The 11,128-nt window shown below is 36.6% G+C and overlaps 1 protein-coding gene across 2 annotated transcripts in view; it reads right to left on the bottom strand.

The window, feature by feature from the left end:
- Window positions 1–568: 568 nt before the first annotated feature.
- Window positions 569–11,128, bottom strand: part of STRIP1 (striatin interacting protein 1) — a 34,209-nt gene continuing 23,649 nt past the window's right edge. For both annotated transcript variants that reach the window (XM_034414789.3, XM_034414790.3), the window contains exons 18-21: window positions 10,546–10,612; window positions 10,314–10,418; window positions 9,938–10,142; window positions 569–7,170 (exon numbers count right to left, since the gene is read on the bottom strand). In XM_034414789.3, coding sequence (XP_034270680.1) covers window positions 6,923–7,170; window positions 9,938–10,142; window positions 10,314–10,418; window positions 10,546–10,612 — 625 coding nt within the window. In that variant the 3' untranslated portion in view covers window positions 569–6,922. The remainder of the gene's footprint in view (window positions 7,171–9,937; window positions 10,143–10,313; window positions 10,419–10,545; window positions 10,613–11,128) is intronic.

Below are 11,128 nucleotides of genomic sequence, written 5' to 3'. Positions count from 1 at the left end.
GAGCTCATAAGAGTGGGTTAGGTTGTGATCAGGTTTGCTGATTGGTTCTTTGATACAATGTGCTGTTTTTAAAGTCTCACCAAGTATAGGATGGATTCAGGACCAATAGAATTGTTTGATAATTTGTCTCTCCCTACAGTACTTTGCCTTGAAAAAGCAAGGTTTTCAGGAACATTTATTTCTTTTGAATTCTTATGGTCAAGAGAGATCCTCTCCTTCCAGATATTTGGAGTTGACATCACTCTCCCCCCCCCCCCAGTATAATCAACGGTGCTTTGCTTGATAGGCTCCAGAGACAGTCCTTGAGTAAAAATTAATAGCAAGAAAAGGCACAGAAAAAGCAAATGGTACTGATTTTCCTTAATGGTCATAATTCTAAATTCTAAATTTATAAACTTTACTTGGATTTTCAAAATCCAAGTGGATCATATCCCCCATTAAAGATATAACTGAAGCTACTAAGGATATAATAAAAGAAACCCCGATACCTGACTAAAGCATTACAAAAAGAATAAAGCATAAAATTCTTTAAGCGAATAAACATAAATAATGAATGTATAAGAGAAGGCACAGTAGAAACAATGCTTTTAATTAGTCATAAAATATCCATATTTTTCAGCCTACTGTTTCAACTGCTACATTGAAAGAGAAGAATCTCATTTCCTGTTCAAAGGTACAAAAAAGTAGGGCCAAAGTAAACAGAATAAAGTTATTGTAGCAATGTTCTGTCTGTGTACAAGACTGTTTTCTTTTAGTTCCCATAGGCTCCCTGTCTAATGTAACTTTAGCTCTATCATTGACAATTTCAGAAAAGCAAAACACAACAGGTACCCCTACACACTGCTAAATCAGCAGAGTTTGTGTTCAGCTGAGAGCAGGATTCACAACTTCTTTTGAGCTGTTACATAGTTTTGGGTGCATAACAAATAAAAAAAACTACTACATTGACTTAGATTTTGAGTGTTAGGATAGAGTTATGCACCAAAAACTGAAGGAGGCAAGACAAAGCAGTATGCGCAGCCAGGACAAATTTTGATTTCATTTACATTTAATTGAAATTACAATTAGCATGTTTATGTATATTTAACAATTTTCTAATTATGTCACAAACATTTACAATTTAGTAGCTATTTAAAAGGAATTGATTGGGACCCTGAGGCTTTAGGTCATGCACCTCTACCTAAACACAATAAATGAATGTGCATATAATCTGTTAGAGTTATATTATATGAACACCAAGCCTCACAGCTTGTTCAGAAGAAGCTCTGGCTTAGCACTGTATATGGACATCATTTAGAGTGATTCTGCATGGCCAACCCCCAACAGTCACAATAAAGATATTCTGGATTGTTCATCCTTGTTCGATTTGTATTTCTTTTATTTTTTAGGACACAAAACTGTGTACATAATGGTCCCAAAGTCACCCAGTCAATTTCATGCATAAAGGAATAGAACTCACACTGTCTTCATTTCTAGTCTGGCCAGCTCTTAATAGAAAGTAGAGGAAAAGATGGGGAAGAAGCCCCCTGAAAAATAGGGATTACTAACACAAGAAAAAATCATTTGTACCATCCATAAAATATTGTGAATAAAACAGGGAAACTGTACACACACACCCAAAAAAAGCCTGATGTTGCCACCTTCTTTTCATACTCTTGTAAACTGAATAATTCAGGATGGTTCAGGATAATGCATACGTAAACTGCAATACTTAATCCAAGTGAACAAAATGCTGGGTTGGTTTTTTCCATTTCTCAACACCAGCTATAAAAGAAATCGTGTTTAAGGTTATCTTTTTAAAGTTTGGCCAATGGTAATTGGTGTAAATTCCTAGAAATTTACTACTCAATTGTTTCTCTCCATTGGATTGAAAATAAGGGAGAGTGTAATTACAGAATCAAAGCAGAAGTGGCACCATGATTGCTATAATTAGGAAGCCAATTTACCTAGTAAAGTGGCTCTTGAAACCTGAGCCTGTTGCTGAAGAGGAGGAGGAAGAGGAGAAAATAAGATTATAGGCAGCAGAGAGGCTTTTCCTCAAGCAAAATGCTCTGCACTTGGCATACAGATTCCATATACTTAGTTAAACTCAGTAAAAAAAAATGACTTGGGCTGATTTGGACACACTTTTAAAAAACAAATTGTGCCTTGCCTGAAGTTAAGTTTCCAAGGAAGGAAGACATGAGAAAATGGCACAAAGATTAGTCTTTTCATATACTGCTAAAGCCTTACTCTACAAAATACCACTTTTTGTGCAGTATAGTCCCTCATCTCAAGAGATAAGGGTAGAGCTATCCGGCCATCCTCCATGAACTTTGTCAATTTAATCTGATTCTCTGAAGAAAGTGAAAAAGGATTCTCCAAACAGATCTTCCACACTAGCATAGATCTATTACCGTAAGGAAGCAAGAATGAGTCCCCTCCCCTTCCAGATTTAGGAGACTGGACATTGTCTTTCGCTCTTATACCAAACTGTGGAATCTGTCTCTTTCACAGGAACACCTTCAAAATTCTAGCCTTAAGAACAATGATTCTGCAGGCTTTCTCATGATTGATATTTACACTACACACAGTAACAACATGCAGAAAGAACAGCTCTGATAATTTTCCCTCTAACCAATTCCACCCCACTAAAATTCTTACACGTTCCACTCCAGTTCATTGGATTTAGAAGAAAGGCCCAATTCCAAATATCTGCATGATTAATGAATGACAAGAGTTAGGAAAAATGTTCACAAACTTGAGTGGGTGAGAAAGAATGGTAATGTATATAATATATAATTTGTAAATTCTAGCTTTGGAGTCATCTCATTCCCTTTACACAGTAATCATTCCTGCATTTACTGGCATACTGTGTTCTTGTGTGGGACAACTATTAAGTCTTGCTTGATTTGTAGGGATAGGTTTCTTTAAGTCAGGTCTGAACAAACAGTCCTGCCAGAGAACTGCTCTCTGGTCCAAGAAAAAAGAACTGTGATAATTTTAGTTCTTCCTATTCCCCCACTCTCCCTCCAAAGGGATATTACAATTTGGTAATAATTTTAATTAGCTCTTAAATTACCTGCAAAGCCAGGGCTTCAGTTTGTGAACCTCTGGCTAAGACAAGGGTGTCAAACTCAAGGCCCGGGGGCCAGATCCGGCCCATGGGATGCTTAAATCTGGCCCGTGGGGCTGCCCTGGAAACAGCAAAGAACCTGCCCTCAGTGTTACTGCCAGTGAAAACAGAGCCGTCGCAGCTGAAAATAGAGCTCGCAAGGGCCATGGGCGGCACTCCCAAGCTCTGTTTTCACTGGCAGAGGGTTGCAGGAGGCCGTTGCAGTCGAAATGGAGCTCAGAAGCCACATGAGTATCGAGCTGGCCACCCTGGCTGTAATACCCATGCCAACCCCTCGAGGTCAAACACATCTCTGATGCAGCCCTCAATGAAATCAAGTTTGACACCCCTGGGCTAAGCTAAGGAAAGATTGCACTTAGTGGGGCTAGATAAATTTTACCATAAGACTGTTTCCTTTGTCTGACAGACCAGCACTGCCAGGCCAAAATTATATCCTGATTATGCTTGTATTATAATAAGACAAACTTATTTGAGCGTCAAAAAGTCATCACTACGGTACTAAGAGTCTGAAGAAAAAAAGAGTATGTAGGAAGTGTGAATCATTTGAAGTGGCCTTTCCTATTTTTTATCCGGATTATCACATCTGACTTTTTATAGAAAACTAGCAATAAATCTTATTCAGTAAAACTGACTCACTTCCAACATGAAGTGCTTGTCCTTTCAGTTATGAAGATAACTCTCGTTTGAAGTAAAAACAATCTTTTCTTGTGGGCAAATGTAATACAGGTTGTTAAAACCCATTTTCTAAACAGGGTAAGTCATCCAGAGAGATTTCTGTACTATTAGAACAACTATCCTGGTGAAGAGAGCAAATAAATTGAAATACACAATTCCTTTTATACTTGGATGAAAACCCTCTTTCAAAATTATCAACAGTTATGATCTATTGAAGATAATGCAGAGATCACACTACCACTTCTGGTTTGGTACCACATTAATCAGATTTCACAAAATGTGTTTGAGAAAGACAGGTTATTTCCCACCTCATCCCACTCTATTAGTTATCAAGACTGCAACTTGCTTGTTCTCCAATTGGCCCCATTAACTATGAGGGCTAGTCATTGATAAATAAGTACTGACAAAAAAATGAACGAACAAAAACAACCCTTAAGATCGGGGCTGGAAGAATTTAAAGTATCATGTACTTACTGATATCAGAAATGAAACAAAACTATTTTTTACAACTAAACCAAATACATTAGAGTGCCAAAGAACTGTTTGTTTCTCAAATTTTCTGTAGCAAAATGTTTGCAAATGTTTGCACTAGTAAAACCATATTAAAATATGCATTAATTTTCATCTATTTACATTCAACACTGGAAAAATAAACATCCCCTTACCCTAGCTCTACCTACCTGTAAAAAAAATGTCATTAGGTGGAAAGCAGGCAAACAGCATGAACTGTCAAGATGCAACAACCTCCCAGCTGCTCATTTCACTTCCTGACTTCATGAAACCAATGGCCATCAAGGCAAAGCAAGAACTGACACATATCTCTTACTGGCAAAAATTGTAAGATTTTAGGCATAAACAAAGACACATGGAGAATATGATCCCAGAGGCAGAGAGACAAGAATGTGTAGAAATTGGATTACTGACCTGCAAGAAACATGGGAAATCAATTTTACCCCATCTCAGATGGGGTAGCAAACTAGTGCTATTTACAACTAAGCAGGGAAGAATACCCTATTTCATGCTAGCAGACTACATGGTAGGTCCATCCTTCTTAATATGGCATAGGAAGGAGATATTGCTTTCTTAGCTCTGGCTCTACCAAACACATTTAATTGCCATCACAATTGGAGAACTGCCAGAGATGAGAGTGACCTTATGAGTAGCAGCCCTTTGCAAATGCAGATATAAGAAAATGTTATCATCACACTAATACTCTTCATCAGATGGCTATGGAAGGATTTCCTATTGATTTCAGTGCAGAAGCAAAAAGGCATAACATTTGAAATAATAATGCCTTCAATAATTTATTCCTATATTACAGAGTTATACCCACTTTCTCCAGCCCATACTTTTCATGTAGAAAAGTGTGTAGAAAAATCCAGGAAGTATTAATAAGCATTTAATATGAGTAAGCACTAATCATAAAATAGAGGTATTTTGCTGTTTTAATGTTTGTTGCTTTTCCATGTAATTGTATATTACCATTATACTATTCACAATGCTGAGGTAAGCAAAAGGATACTCTTTTAATTGAAAAGTTAGAAATATCTAACTATTGTTATAACACAATCCTTACATTAGCTTCCTGCATGATTTCGTTTGAAGTGTCCTAAAGATTTGCTAAACTTAATTTTTACTCTTAAATAGATAAAATAAACTTTGGTTCCTATTGTTCTTTCTATGAGAGACACTCTACAATTTCAATAACTCAGTTAACCATACAGAAAAATTCGAATATAAGTAAATCAGGTTAACTGGAAAGCACTTCTGGTTTTGTAGTAGCCTTTTAATGCAACTCCAGTCCTAAACATATTTATTTGGAATATTAATTTTGTCAGGCCTTATTTCCAAGTAAATCATTTTTGGATTGCAATCCAAAATTATTACCAGGTTATAAAACCATATAGAAAACCAACATGCCACACAGAGCAGTATTTTGCTTGCTCCTGTTCACAAATATAATGAAACACTCACAAATATAACCAAATCCAATTGAAGCTATGGAAAATTGGTCTATCAGAACAGGAAATATTATCTCCTAGGAAACAGGTGTCATCCACCCAATTTACAAATGTATTTTATCACCTTCTTTGAGTAGATGCCTTGTCTTCAATCTCATTCCCGATGTAGCTAGCAAGGACTCAGCACCATACAAAACAGCAATGGAAACAACACACCTACTTCTCTTTGCTAGAATTAAATTGAAGTGGAGCATCCATGGACAACAGAGCTGTCTGGCTCTACAAGAGTAGATTGAGGAAACTGAGAATGAATATATCATGCTAAGTCAAATTGAGATGCCAAACACAGGCATCTGCACCTGTGCTGAACACTCATTTGTAAATCTTTCAGATTTCTGACAATTACAATAGGAAAAAGGATGTTTAGAAAACATAAACACAGTATTTGAATATTAATATTCAATAATATTTATCAATCTCAAAAACACTGAGTGTGACTCATTTAAAGTTTGATTCAATCTGAGGCACAAGTTGGGAAAACACCCATGATCAAAATAGTTGCTTTTTCTCTTCTTTCAAGACTGAGATAAGACCGAAATAGTGCTTACACACTATAGCACTTACACGCCCAACCTTGTCCCAGAAACTGAGGATTCTGTGGCACTACTATATACACATCTTATTTCCAGCTTCTATTCCTCTTAATCAGACCGTATCCTTATGTACTAGATAGCTTTCTACCCTTTTCTCTTCCCATCTGCACAGCTAAGAATTCACTTTTTCTCTTAGAAGCTAGTAAGAAAATGATGTCACTTTGCCATTCTGGGACAAGGATAGTGGATATAGCTAAAAAATCTGCCATTTTAATTTTGGAACAGAATAGTTGTCCATGTTTAGTGAACAACAGTATCGACATTTGATATTTTGCCACAACAGGCCCAGAGCTTAAGCTGTGCTACTCTATAGCAATCCATAACCAAAGCAGCCCCAAAGATGTAGGAAAGCCATTGTCAGTTACATGCTGCCACCTGGAGGAAAAAGGAAAAACTGCTGGTTATATGTCACAAAACAATTTTATCTCCTCTATGCTTGGTTGACTGTAGATCAGGAACATTATCTTTGGGCACATGTAACAGCTCCGTGTCTTGAAAGATTTTCCATTTATAAATCATCATTGCAACAACTCCTCCCAGCAGATAGGTCTAGAAAAAACTTCCCTTTCCAGCCACAAGTCATAATTCATTTGGAAATCTTCAGGCAGTTCCACCCGCTGACCCAACACACTTTGCAAACAGTTGTCAACAGGTAGAAAATCAGGATTGTTATGTGCCCGGTCATAGCGTCGAGAGTTGAAGCGTTCTATACTGGCCCGTAGAGCACATTCTTCAGCTTGGAAGTCCCATGGACGTGCATCCAGATCTGTGGAGGTCATGAGGCAGACAATCAATGAATGTGATTAACTGAAAACAGCTACACTGCCACATTAGAAATGTTCAGACAGCTTACAAAGAGGACCTAGGTGTTCAGTGAATAATAGTGACAGGCTTGTAACCCACTGCTGCATCTCAACTCAGTTGTTCAGGGACAAATTGTATTTTATGTAATTACATAAAATACAATTTGTCCCTGAACAGCTGAGTTGAAATGCACAGCAGTGGGTTACAAGCCTGTCAAAGGTGGCTTACATGAGTGATAGAAGAGGAAAGGCCTACAAATGAAATTATTACTTGAAATTATTATTACTACAATTATCACTTTCTCCTTTTGGATCTTCAACTGAAAGAGGACCAGGAATAAGCACAATATAACTAACTTTCAGATACAATGTAACTGAAAAGATTGACATGAGAAAATACAATAGAATTTCTCTCAAAATAATTTATAAGAAAAAGACAGATTTTTCCCAGAGCTGAACCTTTTCATTCAAAACAAGTAATCCTCGATTTATGAACATAATTGAGCCCCAAATTTCCATTGTTAAGCAAGGGAGTTAAGGGAGCTGCACCTTTTTATGACTTTTTTTTGCCATAGTTAAGTGATTTACTGCAGTTGTTAAATGAATTTGACTTCCCCCCATTGACTTTTTTGTCGGAAGCCAGCTGGAAAGTCACATATGGTGATCACCTGACCCTGGGACATTACAACTGTCATAAATACATGCCAGTTACCAAATGCCCATATTTTGATCACGTGACTGTGGGGATACTGAAATGCTGTAAGTGTGCAAACCAATCATGTGACTTTTTTCAGTGTCATTGTAACTTTGTACAGTCACTAAATGAATGGTTGTAAGTTGAAGACTATCTGTATTGTGGAATGATAAATTACAACTTTAATCCTGTTCATTTTTTTTACAGTATATGTATTGTGCTATGTGGTTCCCTGTAATTAAATACTATTCCATGGGGAAGAGGTATATTTATCTGCCTAAGAAAAACACATATGAGGCAATACCATTTGCTGATATGCTGCACAGGGAAATTAGAGCTCTCCCATATTATGTTCCTTTGGAATAGCACTTTGTCCCACTTCCTTTCCTAGTTAACCATAATTGTATGGTCTATGCTTCTGAATTTGAGGCTCCAGTTTTTTGTCTATTTTCATGAAGAACACATTTAAGAGGCTTCAGTTACTTTCAGTCCTGCACACCAGCCATTAAAGCATCAACAGTGCTTTACAACACAGACCCTAAATCCTTGACTTACAACCATTTAAAAAGAATTCAAAGTTACAATGATCTCAGAAAAAGTGACTGACAACCTGGTATTTGCACTTATGATCACTGCACCACTCCCACAATGACGTGATCTCAATTTGGTGCATGGCAATTTTTTTGCATTTATGATTGGTTGTAGCTTCCTGTGGTCATGAGATCATAATTTGCAACCTTTTTTTTTGCCGGGTTCTGGCAGAAACACTCAAACACTCAACACTTAAGCTGCATTTGCTTAATAACCACACAATTCATTTAATGAGCATGTGATTTCCTGAACCACTGTGGTGACTTAACCGCTGTAAAAATTGTTGTAAAATTGGGTCCAACTCAATTTATGACCATCATGATTTATGATGGAAATTCCAGTCCCAATTGTGGTTATAAGTTGAGAACTACCTCTAGAGCTTCTTTCATGACAGTTTCTTGCTCATCACAGCTAAATAATATTGATAGAAGAGTTCCAAAATGCTACCATATAGGCTCCCAATATTATTTATTTACCAGGCTTCCAACACTGGAGACACTCAAGAAATATTATTACTATGGATAAAATGCATATATTTTCTCATTTATGACATCTCACACGTAGCACACCATCTTTTTTCAACAACAACAATAATAACTGCTGCCAGAAGACCACCCAGACTGACTATAAACAATGGCATGACAAAGTAGCAATGGTGCACTGGAATATCTACAAGCAAGAACTGGTGGGACCACTAGACAATAGACAAAGTAATAGCAAATGGAAATGCTCTGGGACTTTAGAATTCAAACAGACAAGCACCTGCCATATAACAACTCAGATTTAACAATTGTCAATAAAAAAGACAAAAAATTCTGGTTAGTGTACAGGGAAGTGTCTAGAGAGAGCAGAATTGAAAATAAAGAACTAGAGAAAATTGCAAAATATCAAAACCTGCAAAATACAAGTAAAATGAAGATGGCAAAAGAAAGCAAAGATAATACCAATATTAAAAGGCTCCTTGGATGCAATGCCAAAACATCTGTAGCACCACTTGAACACCATAGGAATTGATAAAAATTACTTGAAATAACTTGCATCCTGCGACAATATCTTCAATACCATAAACGATAACATTTATTTATCCCATAACAGGTGGATAAAAATGCCAAATCCAAACATCTGGCTCATTTGGCATAATATAACCTATGTGGGCTTTTAAATTTTGCTCTTCACAACTAACTTAACTGCAAAATTGATTTTCATTGATTCATAGCACCTTTCCCAAGGCTGTGATGATCTATAAAGTTATTGATGAAGCTATAATTTGTCTTAGCAAAGTATTGTTTCCATTCAGAAAACAATATATCATTACAGCTCATTTAGAAGAGAAGTCTATTCATTAAGGGACATGGACTGCTACCAACAAATCAGCATTCCTGAAAGGTTTACAGTGAGGTTGGGAGGGTAGAGGCAATGAGAGGAGACAGACGCAAGATATATACCATTGCCATAAGCCCAGTCATCATTGAGCCGATGTCGCACTTTTTGGTAGATTGCAGACATAGTTTTCATGTTGCTTTTCCTCCACTGACGTCCCAGGTACTTTGTCTGCACTTTGAGAAGTTTCAATACATAGAGTTGCATCATGGCTTGTTTTACTTTCAGGGCTCTTTTTAGAATGGGAGCAGACTTGAAAACTACCAGCATCTGGAAAGGTAAAGTAGCAGATCAGTTGTCTAAGTTACATTGTTGCCTCTGTCATAATTTATATGCCCAGGATCAAGATTATGGTAAACATCCAACAGTGTCTAGAGTACAGCATCATACATAGAAAATTTATATAGTGATAAACAAACATATGGAAATATTCCATCTTACCATGGTCCTAGAGTGTTTCCACTTTGTTAACTTATTCAATATCCTAAGAAGATTAATGCAAGAAAATAAGTTCCGCCAGCAAAACTGATTATTGTCTCCAGCTTCCTGTAAGGGAAAGCAAAAATAAGTATTACCAAAACAGAAGACTTAACAGAGCCAGCAATAGTAATGGTATTTCTGTCCGATTTTTGCATGTGCCTCCCAAAATAAAACCATAGGTAGCTTTGCTTACCAAACTTTCTGCAGTCAGCTCTGGTAATTCATGTACCACACAATATGGATAATCCAAAACAGAAATGCTGAAACATAAGAATGCCTGAATGAATTGCTAGTGATGTAAGATGAAGAAAGTTATCAAGTTAAAGACCGTGTGATCCAATGGTCACCAATGGCAGAATCAGATCAACTGGTGTGCAATAAAGCAAAGAAAAATATCAATTTTACAGTTAAATAAAATTGTAGATGTTCTACTGATAGATTAACCAGTATTGATTTGCCCAGCCCATTATCTATTTTATTAAATATTACTAAACCTTTTATTCCTACAAAATATATTGAACTGGCTTTGTATATAGTAATATCTGCTAGAATACCTTATGATTCTTATTGGAAAGCAGAAATAATTTCTTCTGTAGAAGATTGGCAAATTAGGTAAGTATGCATTATTCATAACTTCCAGTTATGAAGAGTATTTGTGGAGATTAGTAACGTTAATTTTCATTTATCTTTCAGCCATAGCTCGTTTTTTTGTTCAAACAACACATCTCTAAGCTATTTACTACAGCCATGTCTTCATCAGGCCTTTCTCAATGGCA

The sequence above is a fragment of the Pantherophis guttatus genome, chromosome 3 (assembly GCF_059756535.1).
Source record: "Pantherophis guttatus breed Tessera chromosome 3, ASM5975653v1, whole genome shotgun sequence".
Taxonomy (NCBI): Eukaryota; Metazoa; Chordata; class Lepidosauria; order Squamata; family Colubridae; genus Pantherophis; species Pantherophis guttatus.
The sequence above is the reverse complement of the archived record's forward strand: the minus strand, read 5'-3'. Positions and strand labels throughout refer to the sequence as shown.